Source organism: Bacillus rossius, chromosome 1, assembly GCF_032445375.1.
Source record: "Bacillus rossius redtenbacheri isolate Brsri chromosome 1, Brsri_v3, whole genome shotgun sequence".
Classification (NCBI taxonomy): Eukaryota; Metazoa; Arthropoda; class Insecta; order Phasmatodea; family Bacillidae; genus Bacillus; species Bacillus rossius.
In genome coordinates this window covers 233,796,356-233,820,172 of record NC_086330.1, presented here as the reverse complement: position 1 = coordinate 233,820,172, position 23,817 = coordinate 233,796,356, and the positions used below count along the sequence as shown (strand labels likewise).

The 23,817-nt window shown below is 43.3% G+C and overlaps 1 protein-coding gene across 2 annotated transcripts in view; it reads right to left on the bottom strand.

The window, feature by feature from the left end:
- LOC134527357 (ribosomal protein S6 kinase alpha-5-like) overlaps nucleotides 1-23,817 on the bottom strand; it is a 736,083-nt gene that overhangs the window by 65,449 nt on the left and 646,817 nt on the right. For both annotated transcript variants that reach the window (XM_063359971.1, XM_063359970.1), the window contains exon 3: nucleotides 20,954-21,172. In XM_063359971.1, coding sequence (XP_063216041.1) covers nucleotides 20,954-21,172 — 219 coding nt within the window. The remainder of the gene's footprint in view (nucleotides 1-20,953; nucleotides 21,173-23,817) is intronic.

The following is a 23,817-nucleotide window of genomic DNA, read 5'->3' as shown; positions in this document are numbered from 1 at the left end:
AATGTGCTTCCAAATATGTTTTTTTTTTTTAATGTGCTTCCAAATGTGCTTCTTTTTATTATGTGCTTCCTTTTTGACGACGAATGAGCATTGATAAGTCTGTATTCAGAACATGATTGGCCTCATGGTTTGAATAAGAATGGTCTATACGCCTAACATTGAACATGACCTAATTAAAATGTTGGTCGAGTATCGACGAATAATACCTCTTGGTTCGGAGACACTTGGCTCATACGCCTAACATTATACGTGACCTGTCCTCGTAGTTCGGAGACGCTTGGCCTATGATTTTGTACATGAAATGTTTTAAATGTTCGCCAAAGAATGTTTGACGAAAGAAATACTTCTTGGCTACTAACTGGATATTTTTACCTCCTGCTGGATGCGTCTGTCTACCTACTGGACGTGGCTGTTTACCTACTGGACATGCGTTCCTGGTCACTAAATATACATGTCTGGCAAGCTACTCAGCGTAACTTTCAACCAACTTTACGTGTTAGCCTGACCAACTGACTGGATGTACCTGGCCACCGACTGCACGTGGCTGGTTAATCGACTGTCATGTGGAGATGTCATGCAAACATATGTCAAGGCATGCAAAGGACTCGCTTCGACTTCTAGAATGACTAAAAAACGAGAAAAGCTTATATTTTCTATTTTATTTGTACTTTGAGATTTTCTAAAATAATTTTTTTTGAATTTTTTTTGGAACCTGTCTTTTTTTTTTTTTTTTTTTTTGCAATTTTAATTGCATCAGGTAACGATCACACCAAGAACCTTAATCTATCGAGTCAAGATTTTGATTTTGTTTCAGAGTTTCTAGGTTAATTATTAAGATTTTCCAAGATGGCTACCAAAATGTCATCATCGGTGTACTGTTGACAGGTGGACTAGGATCATAATCTGCTTTTAGGAAATTTCACCATAATTTATTGAATAATTTTTTTTACCTAAAATTAACTTTTTGTATCGATCAGGAACCAAACAGAGGACATGAATCGATTTAATTAATCATTATTTTAATAATTCATTTTTCTGTATTATGGAATTTTTCAGAAAGTATAGCGAAATAATCATAAATTTCCAAGATAGCGGACAAATAATTTATCCCTGCACTCTAGCTGGTAAATGTTTTAACTAACATGGTAGCAGCACCCTCTAGAAGACGTTATGTCACTAGTGCTCCTGTTATCTATTACTGAAAACAAGATGATCTATCCAAGATGGCTGCCATGACGTCATACTATTTGGCGTAATGTCCACCTTGACATTAGTGGTGGGAGATGTCTGCTGGAATCTTCTGTGGATTAAGAATTCGTCGCCATTTTAATTTTGCTCTCGCTGGGTTCAACCCAGAATTCTTCATGATGTACTGCTATTTTGAAATAACATTGTATAAAAGTTTATTGAATTAAATTTTATGAGTTTTAAAAATATTTTCCGATTATCTGGCATAAAAATTAAGGATTTTCAAGATGGCGGGGTTAATGAAAAGTGCAACATCTAGAGTCCAAGATGGTGGGTGTGAAGTAAGCAATTTTTTAATTTTATTAATTTTTCGGTCAAAAAATAAGAATATCCAGTTTACGGTCAAGGTCAAGGTAAAGCTCCTCTCCAGAGGCTTATTGTATGCTTGGCCATGAGAAATTTAAGCCTCCATGGGAAAATTTCTATCGTTTAAAAATTTTCTGGAATAAAAAAGGAAATTCTCCATCAAAACGAGGATTTTCCCCTCGAAATAGGGAAATTCCTAGGAATTTTCAGTCATTTTTGAGGAATTTAGAGTCCAAGATGGCCACCGTGGAGTTACAATACAAGATGGCGGACATATGCACCAAACACCACACTACTACTCCTACGCCAGTAAACACATTCCTATACTACTTATGTCATCGGACGTTCGCCATTGTCGCGAGCATACAGAAGCTAATGGAGAATGTCCTAGGCCGTCTCGATAGCTGCTCGAGACGAGTGTATACGGGCCTGGTTGCGAGCAGAAGTCGCAGTCGCAGTCGCAGTCGCAGTCGCAGTCGCAGTCGCAGTCGCAGTCGCAGTCGCAGTCGCAGTCACAGTCACAGTCGCTCCCGGAAGAAGATCGGTGACGGTGCCGCCCCGACGCTCCGACTCGCCCTACGTCACGCTGCCCGCCATCGCTGGAACTTCAGAACTGGTATGACCGTCACGAACTAAGTTAGGTTTGGAGATAGAATATTACACCGAGTTCTGAGGTGATAGAAAATATCCACAAGGAAGAGTTGAAAATAATTTCAAGTCCGGTTCGGACTTTAACTTTTGTGTACCCGCCGACCCGAGCTAGCCACGCACACGAGGGGCCGCCCCGCGCGGAGCAGGCGCGATGTGCGTACATCCTGGGGAGCCAGGGGCTGCCCCTCCTTCCACCTCTAACAAGCTTCTCACTGATGACTTGTGTAGGATGAACCAGCCCCCTCCCCCTCCTGTATTGGCCCCGCTTCCTGGACACTCGGCCTTGCACGATTCATGACATTTCTCACGGATTCCCTTCCGTGAATTGGAAGAAAAAAAAATGCTTCAAAGAAAAAGTTTAAATACTAGCGAGTTAGGACTGCAGGGTCCAAGTCACTCGTTATGACCCAACCCAATGCTAATTAACCTCAATGCTGCTTAGCAAATTAACAGAATTACCTTTTAAATAACAGTTAAAATCAGATACATTTGGAGTTTCATCTGAAAATCAAAAGATAATGTGATGAAAATTGCATGATTTAAAATTTGTTAAATTTTAATTGGCTATTACATTAACGGTCTGTTAGACCACGAGTAATGGTTGAGCCTAGCTCAAATAAGTTTAAAACTGTGTTCTTATGACATAATTAGGTATTATAAAGCAGTTTAATTTTTTACTTTAAAAAGATAATATGGCTAGCTTATTTAGGTAAAAGGGTAGCATGTAAATTTCAGCGACCTTTTGAGTGTTTATTAACTAGGTGTAGTTTAATAAATATTAATGAACTAAATAAAATACGATTTTAAATGCTTTCCGCAAACACACACTACCCACTGTTTTCAATTCGCGTGGTTTATTCCCGGGTAGGTGGGGCCCTTGACGTACTCAGCTCATAGAAACAAGTTTTCAGGGTCTTGAAAATGTTCGAGAAGCAAAACGACCTTGGGCTAAGGACATTAAAAATAAACGCAAGGCTATAACGCTTGTTGAATTGCGTGGCCGGTGAGCAATATAGTCTTCAAGGTGAAGTTTCAACATCAGCCTGGGTTGCCCATGTATTTCTTTTCAATAGAATTTTCCTCGCTGATTAATTTTCCCACAGCCTTCATTTCGAACAGTCTGAACACAAGACACTTACAGCAACGACGAGGCTTAACAAGCCCCATTCCTGGACTTCGAGGAAGGACAGTCGTTTAACTCCTCCACAGACCTGCTACTGACAGATGGTACACGGCATTAGGGGCGACACTGGCTCGCGTATCACGCGCCTCTTCGCCTCTACGCGCCAGGCAACCCTGGCGAGCAGTCTTCTCGTCAACAAAGCGCCTGTGTGGAACTTCAGGCTGCGACCCTATAATTTTATGCTGGCATATTACAGATATAGGCTCCCTGTACGTCTCAATTTTACAAACCTAAAAATGTTATGAAAATGCCCTGTTTTTTGCATATTTTCTTTTTCACTGTCTGAAAAATAAATACTAAAATAACACCTTACATTGAAAATTGTATAGTGGTATTCGTGATTAAGACACATTTCCAGAAGTATTCTGTGGTGTGTAATACTCTGCACTTCACTTAAAGCCGAGCCAGGATGCCCTGTTTTACGTCGATAACGAAGTCATTAGACAAAAAAAAAGAACAAGTCAGTGTAACCAGAGGCGTAAAAGTAAGTACTAAATTTGCAAACCTGGTTGCAATCAGGAACAAAGAAAAAAGTGTAACAAAACTGTGCTTATGATAATACAGAAAAAGGTTCAAGATTCATAATTTAATTAAATTCACCAGAAACGATAGTTTATTATTATACATTTTCGAAATGACATGGAACATCAAAATAGACATTCCAGCAGTTATCACACTCAATAACGAGAATTTCTTTGACATGATATTAGTTTACGCGTCTTAAATCTGCGATCCGCCAAATTGGCTATCCTGATGAAGCATCAGCACGCGCAACTCGTGGCGGTTGGCAGCCGTGGCCGCGCCTGCATGCCAAGAGCTCGAAATAACCGCTCACTGCCGCCAACATGCCCGTGCGGCGAGTTGCCGAACTGGATCGCGAACCTCCGCCTTCCTGAAACCTACCCTTCACTTACCCACATTCTGACGGCCAAATAATCTGGAATCGTGCACATTAGGATTTTTTTAATGCTGGGTGTAAGTGAAAGGTAGCTTCGGTTGGGCGTGTTACATAAATAAAATTTCGTAAACGAATACGGAATGATACATAGTCGCCGGTACATAGTCATTCGGTCATTGCGTTCCATGACCTGAACTCCTACACATCATTATGATATTGTTACGAATAGACAGGACCGCCTCACGCGCCAGGTTCGAGCTGCCTGGCGGCGCTGCCAGGCCACTGACGTCACGCGCGGTCACTGATGTAAGGCAGGCCACGCGTGCCTGGCCGGATTACAAGGTTCGTCGCTACCCCCCTCCCCCCGCTCCAAGCGCATCGTCCTCCCTCAGCGCTGTTTATCGCTGAGCGGCCTTGGGAATTCCGCGGGCCGCCGCGCGGTGTGGCGTGAATGGACAAGGCCCTTCTGGACAGTTCGGGCGTCGGGTCGGCTCGTAATGACGCGACTCATCACAGCCGCTCACGTCGGTTCTGGAAAGACGACCCACTAGTACTTAAGCAGCAACGTAGGCCTCCGAGCAAATTCCAGGCGAGTTCCACGAGTGAAGAGAAGTGCGACATCGGTGAAGAGGGTGAGACACCCCCTCGAAAGTGGTGCGACGCGGAGTGACGAGGCCATGAGAGTGCGACTGAGTGGCGCGAGTCTGTGTGTGAGGACAGGCGCAAGTTAAGGGGCGAACCACAGTTGAGCCTTGCTGCAGTGAGGAGTGAAAAATGTGCAACTTGACAGACATTGGGTGACTGGTGAATAAACCTGGTCAAGTGCAAGTTATTGGTGATCAGTCATTTTTAAGTATATTTATTTTTCAGTAATGTAAATATTAGTAATTAATAAATATAATTGGGTTTACCTAACGAACCTAGTTCCTCCCCGTTAATCAATACTATTACATGTATTAATAAATACTTGTTAAAGCAAAATTTGTATCATCTAATAATCTTATATCACTCCGCGTCGCACCACTTTCGAGGGGGTGTCTCACCCTCTTCGCCGATGTCGCACTTCCCTTCACTCGCAGAACTCTCCGAACTCTTGAAACTCACTCGGAACTCCCGTAGAAGCCGGCCTTGTCGCTAATATCATCATGGCGTCCTTCTCGAAGGGACGAGAGCGGCTGTGATGTGTTGCGTCATCCCGGGCCGACCGGACGCCCGAAACACCCAGAACAGCGATGCTTAATCACGCCACTCCTCGCGACGGCCTCTGTTAACCCGGAATTCCCAGGCCGCTAAAGGTGACAATCACCCGAGACGGAATGGTGCGCGGAGAGCGAAGGGAGGTAGTTATCGAGGACCCTTGTAATCCTGCCAGGCACGCATGACAGTGGCCGTGCGGGGCTGCTAGGCAGCCCTGTAACTGGCGCGTGTCTGCGTTCGTAACACTATTATAAAAAAATATCTCAATCCATTGGATTGAATTTTTCATACTAAGTAGGCCTATATTCTTTATTTTTATTTAATTATATACACAAGTCATTTAACAAAAAATCAATTCTCTAATTAAAACACCTCCTTTTATAAGGAAAATAATTTTAATGAATTACTTATGAATATATGAATAAACTAACACAAGCTACACCTGTTTGCCTGAATGAAAATGCGAGATGACGTTCTTTCACTTTAGATTTAAGTTACTCACTTTGTTGTATGTTTTGCAAGAGAAGTGTAGAGATAAAATATATTTTTAAAACAATTGGTTGTCTGTAAAGTCGGTTTACGGACGATAGTTTAACGTGACAACGTCATAACAAAACATTGATTAAATGATTGATCCAGAAGAAAAGGAAATATCATATTCGGCCTGAGACTGAGACGTAATAGGCTTTTGCAACCAAACCATTTTGGCATTAAAAATATTATATTCTTTGAGGAAGAAATTTTTTTTTTAATTTGAATCATTTTTCTTGAATTATCACTATTTTGTATGGATACAAAGGAGTGAAATGAAATGTACAATTTAATTAATAAACTTACTTTTATTTGCACTCATTAATTCAAATATATTTATTACTATTGAAATGTTGCGTGAGCCGTATTTATTTTTACAAGTACAAATAAATTTTTTTACACCTGCCAGGATTCGAACCGACATCCTTTGAATTGGAAGTTTGCGACGCTGACCGCGCGGCCACGAGGCCATACATGTAAAGTAGTAGTTTCAAATTATATATATATATTTATAAACTTTTTTTCAGGGTAGGGAAATAATATTATTTCGTTTTTATAACACGATTTGATAACAAATACGCATCTCAAATATACCAAACTTATTTATAATGTGTTACAATAGTTTTTAAAACATTGTGCAAAAGATCCCATGTGTAATTTGAATTATTATGTGTAACTGTAAAACACCATTGTTGGTTAAAAACGTATTTTAATATTCAACATTACTTTTAAATAACCGTACGTACCGATTGTGCTGAAAATCGGTGGACGAACGTTAAATTCATAATATTAATAATTCAAACGACGAAAATATGATTTAAAAGTCAAATCGATGGTTGTTCCAATCGATTGGAAGAGAGATGTCACGCATGCGTACAATGAGCATGAAGAGAGATGCCACGCATGCGTACAATGAGCATGAAGAGAGATGCCACGCATGCGAACAATGAGCAAACAGGACACATCCGTAGTGGGACATTCGTAGTGGGACACTTTTTCGTGCGTGCAGCCGGCGTTCATCGATTTATTAGACGTTGTATCGTCAAAAATATTCATTAGGTTACCTAATTTTAAAAATAAACATGAGAAATTTTAACATACCTTTGTATTTGGTTACATGGACAGACACATGTTTATCCTACCCCGATATGCTTGCTTTGGCCGGCAACTGTATTGGCCGATCTTCAGTTAGCATTTACGGTATCATGTGCAAGGCGTAACGAATTATTTATTCCTTTCTGCTAAACAAACCTGTATTCCCATTTTTATTACCCATGGGTATAACAGAATGTATAGCAGAAATTAGGCATCATGTGGGGTGTTCTTAGCTGTTTAGTGAATTTAAACAAGATGGGCAGTGTTTTAATACAATTTCTTGTCAAAAATAATGTTCAAAGCCAGGCTTTCATATATTTATCATGTCTTTTGGTTTTAATCGGAACCGTTTCTAATAGTAAAACATTTCCATCTGCTAATAAAATGTTGCGATGTTTCGTTCTGCTAACTGTGCGTGTTGGTGGCAAGCCACATTTACGATTCATGCAGCGAATTGCAGTGACAGGTGCAGAAAGTACGTGTGATTCGCGTCAACAAATTTTGGTACATGAAAACATACTTTGCAAATATTTATCACGCACGGCATTGTACAGTATGACCCATTTACAAGTGGCTTTTCTAAGGCCGGGGAAATAAAATACGCAAAAAAACGCAATAAAGCATGAAACGCAGGACGCAAACTATTAAACAACCAAATTTTGGAGTACCGGTTTATATACTAATCGCACGACGCAATAAAGCAACGTAAGTATGGTTCAACTTCCAACTTTTTTGCGTTTTGGCTTCTGTTTACAATGGCCATGTTGCAAGCGAATTGTCCCGAAAATTTTTTAAGTCAATGACACTATGTGCACACAAGGCTACGATTTGTTTATTATAAACAATATTTTATCCTTTTAATGAACTATAGCTCACTTTAAAAAAAACTCTCCGCATACTTTTTTCAAGAGTCGTGAGTTATTTTTCGTGTCCGAGTTACGTATTATAACATTATAAGTTTATTTGCAACATTTTGCTCGGTTCCTAGACTACATGTTTAACATTTCTTTTTTCCAACTGTAAGCTTGACTAGTCCCTGCAGGGAAGCACCAGCGCCAGGTCACGGACACCGCCGCACGGACAATAGCGAGGAGTACCCTATGTCCCTGCTGGGAAGCACCAGCGCCAGGTCACGGACACCGCCGCACGGACAATAGCGAGGAGTACCTCATGTCCCTGCTGGGAAGCACCAGCGCCAGGTCACGGACACCGCCGCACGGACAATAGCGAGGAGTACCCTATGTCCCTGCTGGGAAGCACCAGCGCCAGGTCACGGACACCGCCGCACGGACAATAGCGAGGAGTACCCTATGTCCCTGCTGGGAAGCACCAGCGCCAGGTCACGGACACCGCCGCACGGACAATAGCGAGGAGTACCCCATGTCCCTGCTGGGAAGCACCAGCGCCAGGTCACGGACACCGCCGCACGGACAATAGCGAGGAGTACCCCATGTCCCTGCTGGGAAGCACCAGCGCCAGGTCACGGACACCGCCGCACGGACAATAGCGAGGAGTACCCTATGTCCCTGCTGGGAAGCACCAGCGCCAGGTCACGGACACCGCCGCACGGACAATAGCGAGGAGTACCCTATGTCCCTGCTGGGAAGCACCAGCGCCAGGTCACGGACACCGCCGCACGGACAATAGCGAGGAGTACCCTATGTCCCTGCTGGGAAGCACCAGCGCCAGGTCACGGACACCGCCGCACGGACAATAGCGAGGAGTACCCTATGTCCCTGCTGGGAAGCACCAGCGCCAGGTCACGGACACCGCCGCACGGACAATAGCGAGGAGTACCCCATGTCCCTGCTGGGAAGCACCAGCGCCAGGTCACGGACACCGCCGCACGGACAATAGCGAGGAGTACCCCATGTCCCTGCTGGGAAGCACCAGCGCCAGGTCACGGACACCGCCGCACGGACAATAGCGAGGAGTACCCCATGTCCCTGCTGGGAAGCACCAGCGCCAGGTCACGGACACCGCCGCACGGACAATAGCGAGGAGTACCCTATGTCCCTGCTGGGAAGCACCAGCGCCAGGTCACGGACACCGCCGCACGGACAATAGCGAGGAGTACCCTATGTCCCTGCTGGGAAGCACCAGCGCCAGGTCACGGACACCGCCGCACGGACAATAGCGAGGAGTACCCTATGTCCCTGCCGGGAAGCACCAGCGCCAGGTCACGGACACCGCCGCACGGACAATAGCGAGGAGTACCCTATGTCCCTGCCGGGAAGCACCAGCGCCAGGTCACGGACACCGCCGCACGGACAATAGCGAGGAGTACCCCATGTCCCTGCGGGGAAGCACCAGCGCCAGGTCACGGACACCGCCGCACGGACAATAGCGAGGAGTACCCCATGTCCCTGCTGGGAAGCACCAGCGCCAGGTCACGGACACCGCCGCACGGACAATAGCGAGTAGTACCCCATGTCCCTGCTGGGAAGCACCAGCGCCAGGTCACGGACACCGCCGCACGGACAATAGCGAGGAGTACCCCATGTCCCTGCCGGGAAGCACCAGCGCCAGGTCACGGACACCGCCGCACGGACAATAGCGAGGAGTACCCCATGTCCCTGCCGGGAAGCACCAGCGCCAGGTCATGGACACCGCCGCACGGACAATAGCGAGGAGTACCCCATGTCCCTGCCGGGAAGCACCAGCGCCAGGTCACGGACACCGCCGCACGGACAATAGCGAGGAGTACCCCATGTCCCTGCTGGGAAGCACCAGCGCCAGGTCACGGACACCGCCGCACGGACAATAGCGAGGAGTACCCTATGTCCCTGCTGGGAAGCACCAGCGCCAGGTCACGGACACCGCCGCACGGACAATAGCGAGGAGTACCCTATGTCCCTGCTGGGAAGCACCAGCGCCAGGTCACGGACACCGCCGCACGGACAATAGCGAGGAGTACCCCATGTCCCTGCTGGGAAGCACCAGCGCCAGGTCACGGACACCGCCGCACGGACAATAGCGAGGAGTACCCCATGTCCCTGCTGGGAAGCACCAGCGCCAGGTCACGGACACCGCCGCACGGACAATAGCGAGGAGTACCCCATGTCCCTGCTGGGAAGCACCAGCGCCAGGTCACGGACACCGCCGCACGGACAATAGCGAGGAGTACCCCATGTCCCTGCTGGGAAGCACCAGCGCCAGGTCACGGACACCGCCGCACGGACAATAGCGAGGAGTACCTCATGTCCCTGCTGAGAAGCACCAGCGCCAGGTCACGGACACCGCCGCACGGACAATAGCGAGGAGTACCCCATGTCCCTGCTGGGAAGCACCAGCGCCAGGTCACGGACACCGCCGCACGGACAATAGCGAGTAGTACCCCATGTCCCTGCCGGGAAGCACCAGCGCCAGGTCACGGACACCGCCGCACGGACAATAGCGAGGAGTACCCCATGTCCCTGCTGGGAAGCACCAGCGCCAGGTCACGGACACCGCCGCACGGACAATAGCGAGGAGTACCCCATGTCCCTGCCGGGAAGCACCAGCGCCAGGTCACGGACACCGCCGCACGGACAATAGCGAGGAGTACCCCATGTCCCTGCTGGGAAGCACCAGCGCCAGGTCACGGACACCGCCGCACGGACAATAGCGAGGAGTACCCCATGTCCCTGCCGGGAAGCACCAGCGCCAGGTCACGGACACCGCCGCACGGACAATAGCGAGGAGTACCCCATGTCCCTGCTGGGAAGCACCAGCGCCAGGTCACGGACACCGCCGCACGGACAATAGCGAGGAGTACCCCATGTCCCTGCGGGGAAGCACCAGCGCCAGGTCACGGACACCGCCGCACGGACAATAGCGAGGAGTACCCTATGTCCCTGCTGGGAAGCACCAGCGCCAGGTCACGGACACCGCCGCACGGACAATAGCGAGGAGTACCCCATGTCCCTGCTGGGAAGCACCAGCGCCAGGTCACGGACACCGCCGCACGGACAATAGCGAGGAGTACCCCATGTCCCTGCTGGGAAGCACCAGCGCCAGGTCACGGACACCGCCGCACGGACAATAGCGAGGAGTACCCCATGTCCCTGCTGGGAAGCACCAGCGCCAGGTCACGGACACCGCCGCACGGACAATAGCGAGGAGTACCTCATGTCCCTGCTGGGAAGCACCAGCGCCAGGTCACGGACACCGCCGCACGGACAATAGCGAGGAGTACCCCATGTCCCTGCTGGGAAGCACCAGCGCCAGGTCACGGACACCGCCGCACGGACAATAGCGAGGAGTACCTCATGTCCCTGCTGGGAAGCACCAGCGCCAGGTCACGGACACCGCCGCACGGACAATAGCGAGGAGTACCCCATGTCCCTGCTGGGAAGCACCAGCGCCAGGTCACGGACACCGCCGCACGGACAATAGCGAGGAGTACCCCATGTCCCTGCTGGGAAGCACCAGCGCCAGGTCACGGACACCGCCGCACGGACAATAGCGAGGAGTACCCCATGTCCCTGCTGGGAAGCACCAGCGCCAGGTCACGGACACCGCCGCACGGACAATAGCGAGGAGTACCCCATGTCCCTGCTGGGAAGCACCAGCGCCAGGTCACGGACACCGCCGCACGGACAATAGCGAGGAGTACCTCATGTCCCTGCTGGGAAGCACCAGCGCCAGGTCACGGACACCGCCGCACGGACAATAGCGAGGAGTACCCCATGTCCCTGCTGGGAAGCACCAGCGCCAGGTCACGGACACCGCCGCACGGACAATAGCGAGGAGTACCCCATGTCCCTGCTGGGAAGCACCAGCGCCAGGTCACGGACACCGCCGCACGGACAATAGCGAGGAGTACCCCATGTCCCTGCTGGGAAGCACCAGCGCCAGGTCACGGACACCGCCGCACGGACAATAGCGAGGAGTACCTCATGTCCCTGCTGGGAAGCACCAGCGCCAGGTCACGGACACCGCCGCACGGACAATAGCGAGGAGTACCCCATGTCCCTGCTGGGAAGCACCAGCGCCAGGTCACGGACACCGCCGCACGGACAATAGCGAGGAGTACCCTATGTCCCTGCTGGGAAGCACCAGCGCCAGGTCACGGACACCGCCGCACGGACAATAGCGAGGAGTACCTCATGTCCCTGCTGGGAAGCACCAGCGCCAGGTCACGGACACCGCCGCACGGACAATAGCGAGGAGTACCCCATGTCCCTGCTGGGAAGCACCAGCGCCAGGTCACGGACACCGCCGCACGGACAATAGCGAGGAGTACCCCATGTCCCTGCTGGGAAGCACCAGCGCCAGGTCACGGACACCGCCGCACGGACAATAGCGAGGAGTACCCCATGTCCCTGCTGGGAAGCACCAGCGCCAGGTCACGGACACCGCCGCACGGACAATAGCGAGGAGTACCTCATGTCCCTGCTGGGAAGCACCAGCGCCAGGTCACGGACACCGCCGCACGGACAATAGCGAGGCTGGCGACGAGCAGTTCGTTGCTCAACATTAATTGTCGGCCTGTGCGGGTGACTATCACGCAACGCTCGGGAATGCGGCGACGCCATCTGCTTTCCCTCTCGATCCTCCTTCCACCCCCCTCGTCCTCCTTTTTGTTTCCACCATGCACAGGGTCATGTTTCGCTGATGTCAAAAAAGAATAAATCAGTGATGGGTTGAATCCAATTTTTCTCAGATGTAACTGGAAAGCGATACCTAAGGGTGTGTTTTGAATACTTATCTAGATATCAAGAATCAGAAATAAAGAAATAATGCTCGCAAAAAACACAGGAACATCATTTTTGGGTTTTCAATAACCATTCAACCCCATTAAATGTCACTTTTAAATACGAAATGCATTTTTACACATTTCGAGTATTTTTTATCACAGACTTTCCTGCAGTGATAAACGTTCTGAAATAACTGTAGCTCCTTGCAAAAAAAATTCTTTTATAGCTTCCATAGACAAATAATATAGTACTTTTCGGGTGTAAAAAGATGCTAGTGTTTGTATTCCATAATTTTCTATACGGAAATATTTTTATTCGAATCATTTTTCTTCAATATAAAATCTTTCTAATACTACATATTTGATGGTATTTTATGATAGATATTATTAGGCCAATCCTGGAAAAAAAGCACTGTTATAATTTTATTTTCGAAATTTTATGGGAATAATGATTAGCTGTGACAACCTCCAACAAGGAATTTTATGAATAAATTTCTTCACACGATTCAAAAAGATTCCGTAAAAGGAAGACTTAAGTCTTTGCGTTTAATATTTCCTGTATGCATGCATTAGTGAAATATCAATGATTTCTTTCAAATTATTAAATTATATATAATATTTTGAGGCAAAAACTAATGTGTGTGTCCAACAAGATTTTAGCTGTTTTTGAGCAAATTTATCGTCGGAACAAGATCATTTGGCAACCCTGCTGTCGCACAGGATAAAAAAAAAGAAGTTATCGTTTATACGGTGTCCGACTAGTGTTAAAAAAATAATACATTTGATTAAAATATGTTGTTAGTACGTGTATCGATTCCTTCCCTGTTTCTCCCTAATACGTTGTCAGTATTCCCCTCCTTAGCTCGAAGTTGCTGCCAGCTCACAACCGTTAGTTACAAGCTCCATCCTTTAAGACTTACACGCTTCCTAACAAGCGTGTTGTTAAGAACCTTCAATTACGACTTCTGACGAACAGTGCGTCCTACTGATGTACAAAATGAGAACGCGCGTGTGTGTGAGTGTGTGAGTGTGTGAGTGTGTGAGTGTGTTTGTGTTGATTAGTGGAAAGTGTGCATTAGCCTGCCGGCCTACAAGTTTCATGTAATTAACCCGTGAATGTTTATACATAAAACACTATCTATGGGAAAAATACGTGTTTCATAATGTTAACAGCTTATATAATGTTTCTAATTGTTTCACGTCATGGGAGATTTTTTTTTAGAAAAATTTATAGCGAAATGTTTTAACGAATTTATTCTTTTTAAAAAAATGCACATTTCAAACTCGCCGCTAAACCAGGTCAACAGACGTCTAATTGCTAACAAAACCTGATCGGTACGCCAAAGACCAGTACGATATACGTAAAATGTTTCATTGGGCATGCGTGTGTGTCCGCGTCTTTCACGATAACTGAGATATAGTTTTCTGTAATTGAACTGCCGCGGTGGGTACTGTTTTCTTGTGCACTGCCGATGTATCTACTATGAAACCAACACGAACACGCGCGAACACCCACCAGCGCGGGGCTCGGAGAAAGTGATGTGTCCGCGGGGAAAGTGCTCGCCGCCGCCCCCACCCTCCTCCCCCCTCAGACCTTTCACTGCTGTTCTCTCGCCACAGCCTGTCACAGCCTGTCCCACTGGGCCTCTAGGGATGATGTGAGAATTAACTAGGGCAACACCAGGAATAAACGGGCCCGGGCCCTGGTCCTCCCACCAATATAGGGGTAAATACCTATCACAAAACAAAACAAAATACATGTCCGTTTGCTGAGAACTGTATATATTGATAGGGAAAATGTAACAAAAATCTACCTTCACCCTATCTTACTTCTCTAGCTTGATAAGAAATATAGTAATCAAAACTTATATTTTAAATTATTTAAAGTTATAAAACGTTATTGTACTGGCCTCTAATTCCAGGTCTCTTATTCCAACAACGTAGTAATGCGGATACTTTACTAATTTACACCAGTTATAATTATTCACAATTAAATGTTTATTATGTGTTTACTTGAAAATCACAAATTGCATTATGTTAAAATAATAAAAAATATTTATTATTAATGGTGACCAGGAATATGATCATTGTCCTAGCTAACTTGCTCATAGGTGGCAGCAAAATCACAACAGAACAGAACTAGTCTTCTAGAGAGTAGTGATGTTATGAGTTATTATGAAAAGTATAATCTCAGTTATCTGTACTTTACTTGTTTAAAAGTTAATTATGGTTTTCCCGTTTAATGTTTATCAAGAGTAATTTTCCTGGACTTTGTCATATGATACATCTTGGTAAGTGAAAAACTGTTTCATTATTCTAACTAGCTAACAGTGATGTCTTTTCAGTGTAAACCTAACCTCAAAATATTTGTAAGGAACTCTCAATATTTACATGATGCAGTTTCATCATTGCCTTGCCTATAGTTGGTTAGGACAATTAAATATAAATTTTAATAAATTTTTTGCTCATAATTGTATTTTAATGGAATGTAAATATTTTTAATACGGCAAATGTAAAACAATGATCGCCATGTTGAAATTGGAATATTGAATTAAGCTGGTTATTTTTGTTATTAGGTCTTGATGTAAGTAAGTAGCGTACTTAATTTTAACTTGTAGGAAACCCTGTATTTAAATATTTCAATCATAAATCCCCCCTTTAGGACTTGTGTTGACAAGGTCATTTTGTTATTTACAGATTACCAGAATGGACAATCGTGAAGGAGATAAGACACAGACATCGCACAAGAATTTGGGAGTCTGGGGCTTCTAAATTGTCGGTACCCTATGTTGTCGGTACCCTATGTTGTCGGTACCCTATGTTGTCGGTACCCTATATGGCAAAGATAACAAAATTAGACCAGTTCTTCATTGTTCAATCAAGACAAATGTCGGAAAGGAGTGATGACTTTGCAGAACCTGATCAACCTAACAATGCTTCAGTGGAAATGGTTGTTGAACATGGAAAAGAAAAGGCAGAAGAACACATAGAAAAAGAGGCTGACACATCTTATGTAGAAGCTGAGGGTCCACCAGGGGGCAATGACACTGGACTTTGGCCATTCATTATTTCGGAACAGATGCGGGAAACTGGCTGAAAAGGGGTGTATCAATAATCCAGCATTGTGATGAAAGTTTGTTCATTGCACACTCGGTTCAGCAACCTAGAAAGGACCGCAATATTTTAAGAATGTGCACACTAGGGCTTTTATGTCCTCAAAATCATAATGAAGAAGTCATAACGAGGATTTGGTTATGCTTCTCTCCCTCTAATGGATGTATTTACTGCTTCACTTGTGGATTGATGTGATTAACTACAACTACAGCACATGAGTCTTCTCAGCTTTCGTCTAATGGAATTTGTGTTTGGAAACATTCACAAGAACGCATAAAAAGTAATGAGTGGTCAACGGAACATGTGAAGGCTACGATTGCTTTCAATAGGATGTTAAAAGCGATTGGGCGAATTGATACGGAGCTGACACCACAGGTAGAGGTCTGGAGCATTTTTGGATATCAGTGTTGAAACGAGTAGTAAATGTTATTCAGTTTATTGCCGAGCGTGGCTTAGCATTTAGAGGAGATAATGAATTGGTTGGATCACCTAGAAATGGTTTCTGGGTATTTTTGAACTCATCGCCCCGTACGACTTTCTTGCACAACATATCAAAACTCAAGCCAATCTCAGCAACGGTCTCACACACACTACCTGTCATCTACAATAATGGAAGAACTTATCAGTGTATTGGGTGAACAAGTCTTCGAATAAATCAAAAAATCAAAATACTACTCCAACTCTTTGGATTCCACACCGATGCAGCCACATTGACCAACTAACCCTTATATTGAGGTATATGGACAAAGATGGCCATGTGGAACACTTTGTAACATTCATGGCAAACAAAGGCCATGGCGCTCAAGACATGTTCAATGGCTTGGTGAAGTTTTCAAAGAGACATGACCTAGACCTGGGAAACTGCTGTGGTCAAAGTTATGACAAGGCCTCTGCAATGAGTGGAAAGTGCAATGGTCTACAAGTCAAAGTGAGATAGCAGAACAATCGAACATACTGGATTCCTTGTACGGCACACACTCTAAATCTGCTTGCTAAAAACGCTGTAGAAAGCTGCTCGAATGCTGTACATTTATTTTTTACATCCTTGAAAAAAGCTGTTCGTATTCTTCACAGTTTCAACGCATCGGCATAAGCTTCTGACTGAGGCTTTGACAAATAATGAATCAGCACTAACTCTCAAACATGTAACGCGTTGGTCCTGCAGAGCTGATGCAACTAAGTCATTTAAACATAACTAGCAGCAGATTAAGGATGTACCTAAACCGATTGCTGATGACTTAAAAGAAAAAGGCTGTGTGCGGTGTGAAGCAGGACTGATAACACAGATGAATCAGCTTGAAATTGGTATTTACACCACCCTCTGGAATGATAGCCTGCAAAAGAACAAATGCTACTAGTAAACATCTATAACAGAGGCGTTACTGACCAGCTTCAAAAAACCATGTCGCATCAAGGCGTGACTCCTTCGAAACTTATGAGAAGCAAGGCGAAGAGCTGTCTGGTTGAATAGTGTGTGTGTTCAGACGAAAACTCGACACAAGCACCGAAATGTGCGTCTTAAGAGGCCACTCCAGTGTTTCAGGGGCACTACGCAACCCGCGTTAACCTCATAAGATTCAATGCTATTTTCATTTTGCTTATAACTAATTAACTAATATAGATTTCGAAATGATGCTTGCTTGATATGTAAGACAACGATGCACTTATCAAAGCCCCTTTATTAAAAAACGTGCATAAATTATGGTTTTATACTAATCTTTACTAATATGACTAAGTGTATTGTCTAGGTTTGAACCATAATTTATGCACGTTTTAGAAGGGGCTTTGATAAGAGCATCGTTGTCTTACATACATAGGCGTGCGCAGGACTTCAGTATTGGTGGTGCCAGATTACACAACAGCCCTGTCATTCACGGATCCCGAGCCTAAAGCAGGGTGCCGGGGGTCCTCCCGGAAAAATTTTTGATTTGAAAGCGCAAAATGGTGCTATTTAAGGTTTTTCCGAACAAAAACATTAAATACACAGATGTAAAAATTTTAACATTTTTTATGACAAATTATGGCTTTGAACGTTATAATCACCAGAAAAACTACTAAACTATTTACAGTTTTAAGCTTTGTTGAGCCATAAAGTAAATTGCACAAATTGTTTCCAGGAATTAATGCTCGTGGCTTTGAAAAACTATACTTATATGTTTTCTGAAGACGCCAAATAAATGCTAGATAAAACATTCTCAAATGTTAAGTTTTAAAATCAACAAATGAAGGGAGTTTTTATAACATACCTAAAATATGTAAAATATTAAAATAATAAAATTACACAAATAAGAGTGGGCAAAAGTTTTAACTTTTGGAATACAACAAAAATGTTTTATCGGCGACTGCATATAAGTCATCGAGTAAGCCTATCCTTTTAACTATCTAAACTCTCTCTTTTTTTTTAAATAATCCCTGGCGGACGGCGGCTATTATTCCGTGCGCCTGCCGAGTGGAGTGAATAGTGGAGGCGCATTCTATGTAATTCTAGAAGAACTATGAGAAGTATTTACATTTCAGAAGTTTAGTAGCCGCGGCCCGTGTGTACAACACAAGTAATTGCAACTGGCTTGTTTCCGTGTGTATAGTTGGTTCGATTGATAATTGAGATACTGATAGTGTTATGAGCACGTATCTGTAACTCGACACGATAGGAAAACATATTTTTTTTGGAAATAATACGGATTTTTGTAAGTATGTATTATTTCTGCTTGTAAAAAAGAAAATAACGTTAACCCTAATGGTGGTGCCAAGGCACCTGTGGCACCTACCGTGCGCACGCCTATGCTTACATATCAAGCAAGCATCATTTCGAAATCTATATTAGTTAATTAGTTATAAGCAAAATGAAAATAGCATTGAATCTTATGAGGTTAACGCGGGTTGCGTAGTGCCCCTGAAACACTGGAGTGGCCTCTTAACACATTGGATTATGGCCATACGAAAAAAGTACAACTCAGACCTTCTGAAAAATACAGAACAGAAACTTCTTGTCTGTTATTAATCAGTTTATCGCTTCTCTTGACAACGTCTTCAAGCATATAAAGATATATAAAGCCAATTTAGCTTTTATAGCCATCTGAAAGTACTGTCTTCAGACGAGCTTAAAGCCGCAGCAGAGCAACATGTCAGGTCTTATTCAGATGACTCGGGCATTGCATTTTATCGATAAACTGTGACAGGTTGCAACATTTGCCAAAATATACACTGACGAGGAGCTAAAAGATATTAGAACTGAAATTTCCATGTACAAGCTTATCACGAAAAATATAGTTTAAAAAACTAAAGAAACATGCTTTTAAAGATTATCAAACTAAAAAGTAAAAAATAATTTTAAAATTTAATTTATGACAATAGTATATATGCAATACTAGTATAAATGAGAAAAAAGTTTGAGGCGCTTTGTGCCATATTTTTGTATATTAAGCACCCCATGCTTTTTTCTCATTTATACTAGTATTGCTTATATACTATTGTCATAAATTAAATTTTAAAATTATTTTTTACTTTTTAGTTTGATAATCTTTAAAAGCCTGTTTCTTTAGTTTTTTAAACTATATTTATTTTTAACTTTTTAGTTTGATATTCTTTAAAAGCATGTTTTTTTAGTTTTTTAAACTATATTTATGTATAATTATCATAGGGAAATGAGTTACCGACACTACCTATTACCATCTGAGATAACTATTTGGAGTTGCAACGTCACAAAGAAATGGTAAAGTCTCTCCGAATCATTTACAGTTAGATGTATGGATATAATCTTAGAATTTACCGGGAAAAAAAAACTCGGCTAACGAAGGTAATGAAATTGGTGGGACATTTTACAGTGATGAGCCACTCACTCTTAGTCGAAAGAGTTACAGACGGACAGACAAACAAACATACAGGTGAAGCTAATATAAAGCATGTAAAATGGGTGTGTAGGACACTTTCATAAACACTGAGATAGGTCTAAGGATATATATATAATTTGGATGGTAACAAACTGCAGTGGTGAAAGCTCCTTCTCAAAACTGAAATGAATTGTTGACAGATTAAGGACATCCATGACGCAGGAAAGACTTGTAAATTTTGCTATAGTGAGCATCGAGTCAGATATACTGCGTGAATTGGACTTCAGTGACATCATCGGCGATTTCGCAGTACGAAAATCAAGGAAAGTGCCTGGATTGTAATGGTTATAACGTTATTCATTCGCTGATTTGTAATATATTTATGTGTTATTTGTTGGTTATGTAAAATGTTTTTTTATGAAAAAACTAGATAATTTTAACAGAATTTCTCTGCATTGATAAATTTTGTAAATAAACTTTTCAGTTTCATTTCGTGTTTTTGCATTACATATTGCAACACCTTGAAACAATGAGCCTCCCACCCAAATGGGCCCTAAGCCACCCACATCTTAAACCAGGACCTGACTAAGACCGATTCTGCAGAAGAGCGGCTATGGAAATTAAGGCGAACTAGAAAGGTCTTTATCCGGCATGTGCCGTATTAGCATTCTGCCGAATTTTCGATCATATAGTCTAAACATTGTATTGTCTAAAATAGTCTAAACATCATATAGTCATATATTGAACATTATATTGTCTATCTAGAATCCGCTACATATTGTGATGATTTACTGCAATGCCACTGGATGCCGTTTCTAAGGTAATTTTTTAATGTTCGTATTTTAATCTATAAATGATATACATGTAATATAAATGTATCTCTTCAGGTATTCAGGAAAAAAAAGAAGCAAATATTAGATTTTTAACGCCAACTAGGTTGGATTTGGATAAGTCTAAACAGGGATACGAAAATAAACACACAGTACAATGGTATAACCAAAATATTGTTAATGAGATGACCAATATTAAAAGGGGGGGGGGAGAGGGGGATGAAATTTCAAAAGATCTTTTACTGTTCAAAAAACTCTATAGGTTTTATTAATAAAACTTCTGATATCACGATGAACTGTTAAAAGAATCATGGCAAATATATACCCGTGAAATGTGAAATGTAGCGAAATGAAAGAGAAGCTGCTGGAAGCACGAGCAGGCGGGCTCACCGAGGATCAGGTGCAGCTTGGCGTCCGTCTGGAAGGCGTAGTGCAGCGTCACGAGGAAGGGCGACTGGCGCACGGCCTCCAGCACCTGGCGCTCCGTCTTGGTGTGCTCCGTCGTCTTGCGCTTCTGCACGATCGTCGCCTTCTTCAGCACCTTCATGGCGTACAGCCGGCCCTCGTCCGGCCCGCCCCGCTTGCGCACCAGGAACACCTTGCCGTACGCTGCAACACACCGCGACACGTGCTCTTTTGTATGAAAGTTCCGCATCACGTATCCAGTTCCATCCCTTGATCCTGATGTAGAGATCCTGTGGTGCATGACGCTTTCTGTTTTGATTTAGTACTTCGAACCTGGACATAACAAAACCTTGTAATATAATTGTGAATAACGATCGTACGTTGAATACAAAATGTTTGCTTTTTTTATTTAACTTATAATTAATAGTTTCAACGTATGAAATCAAAACAGCGCAGCATCATGCATCACAGAATCAGTATTTACAGGTTCATGCCACTAGGAACAAGGAATGATCTTGGATACGTAGCACATAATACCAAAAACACTGAACCCTTTTATTCATACAATTCCTTCAACAGTATTGTATATAAGGTAAAAATTATTTCGTGATTTAAATGTTAACTACGCCTAACTTTGCGCATGGCCATTAAAGGTTAGACAATGGTTGTGTTACTTGCGTAACTTTCGCCATGGCTTTTCCGAACGTAACTAAGATTTGAGTCTGGTGTTACCACCTGATGGCGGGCAAGCTACATGTTTCAGAAGTTGGCTGCCTGGATGACATCATTTTACATAAGTACAGTTAATAGATTAATATTTGTATTTAAATAAAATTTGCGACATATCGACCAGCAGAGACACTTTAGGTTGTGATTAAGCCCGCGTCACACGATGTTTAATTTCTGCCATATCTTGTGTCATCTCCATAGGTATAAAAGTGGACATGAAAATTTGTATATCAGTAGAGAAGAATGAATTCTGTTCTTCACATACAATATACATAATGAGCCAACAGAAAAACAGAATCCATAGTTACCGACCAAAGCAGCTACATATTTCAGTAGAAATAAACACATTGTTATAATTTGACTAAACACTGAAAGGACAAGAACATTTCAGCAGTGGAATATAAAATTATGTCACCGGGGGAATGGATATTTGTTATATTTTATTCTATACCTCTTTTGCCTAAAATGCAAAACAAAAAAAAGTTTCTTGATATACTGTACTAAAAATATTCTGTGAAGTTTTTAATTTAATAAAAATTTATTGTGAAACTTTAGTAATATTAAGTAAAAAAGAATATAATGGAATTGGGGTCTGATTTAATTATTTTTTATGATATAACTATAATAGATGCATTAAGTAGTTACGTCATCAACATAATTCACATCTAAAATTGGTTAATTTAATTTTACAAGTTTAAAATACTACCGAATGTTTAAAAAAAATTGGTTAACTTATTAAACTAGTTTGAAAAATTGTAAAAAAAAATTATCTTACCACCTAAGACAAAGGAACTTGCACATTTTAACGAAATAGTATTGCCAATCATTCTTTAAATTCGTAGTGACGTAAAACCGGCTCTTTTTCCATTCAACAGGGGTGCAGTACCTATAAATAATTCGTTCATCTATAAATTGTACGTGGAAATTAATTTTTTTACCAACGTAGGTATGTTGTTTTGTATGTTGTATGTTGTTTTTTTTCAAGGTGGTTGTGCTTATATTATTTATTTTTACTCTAAGTAACAAATAAAGGCTAAGTAGTATGAAATAACTGAACCAATAGACTTAGTTATTTATTAAAAGCTATTACAGTAATAAGTTACAGAAAAAATATTAAATCTTTTTGATTAAAGTACAATTTGAATAATGATATATTCTTATATATAAAAGTTTTTTTTTCTGATAATGGTATTTGAATCCAATAAAAAATAACTACTGATGGTTCAGAAGCGCATACTTTTTCCGATAATCAAAGTACAATAAAAATAGCATAGAGATTTTGGGTAGTAAAAGAAGTAATGCCAAATTTCTAACGTAATTTTAAAATTGAGATTACTCATTCTATGACCTTTAAAGTTTACAATTTGTATTAGAGATTAGTTTTGCTACTAAAAATCTTCATTTGACACACCAACACGATTGGTGCGCCCCCAGTGTTTACGAATTGGGATATATACTGGTTTATGCTGCACACTTCGGTCCGGTGGTAGCAAGGACGGGTTCCCCCGACAAGCCACAGGCGGCAGCTCCTGTGCACGAGGCTACATCACTGGCCACATGAGCGCAGGGGTTAGCAGCGCGCATCTGGGACCACGGAGACGAGACGTCACGTCGCGAATCGCATGCCATTTAACTAAGTTTTTGTTCAACGTGAGCGGCCCTCCAAACGAGAGAAACACAGGCAGTCCTTGGTTTGGACAATCTGTCTAGGACAGCATATCCGACACAACAATGATGAAAGATGTGTGTACATATAGGCCACACTCAGGGCCGGTGCAAGGTAAATTGGCGCCCTACGCGAAAAACCTTAATGCCCCCACTCCCCCCGGCAGAACATCACAAAAAAATTTTCCTTGCCTCAAAATACACCACGTAAGCCTAAGATTTTGTCAACAATCAAATGTAAGCAGGCTTGTGTTTTTTTTTACTTTTTTACTTATTACAAATCATAAACATATTATATGAGCTGTTATGTGTCGTGCTGCGCCGCCCCCAGCTACTCGGCGCCCTAGGCGGTTGCCTAGTTTGCCTAAATGGTCGCGCCGGCCCTGGCCACACTATAAGCGACATGCAAACATGCCCACGGGTCGTGGATTTTGACAGGACCCTCTCTGTTCCTA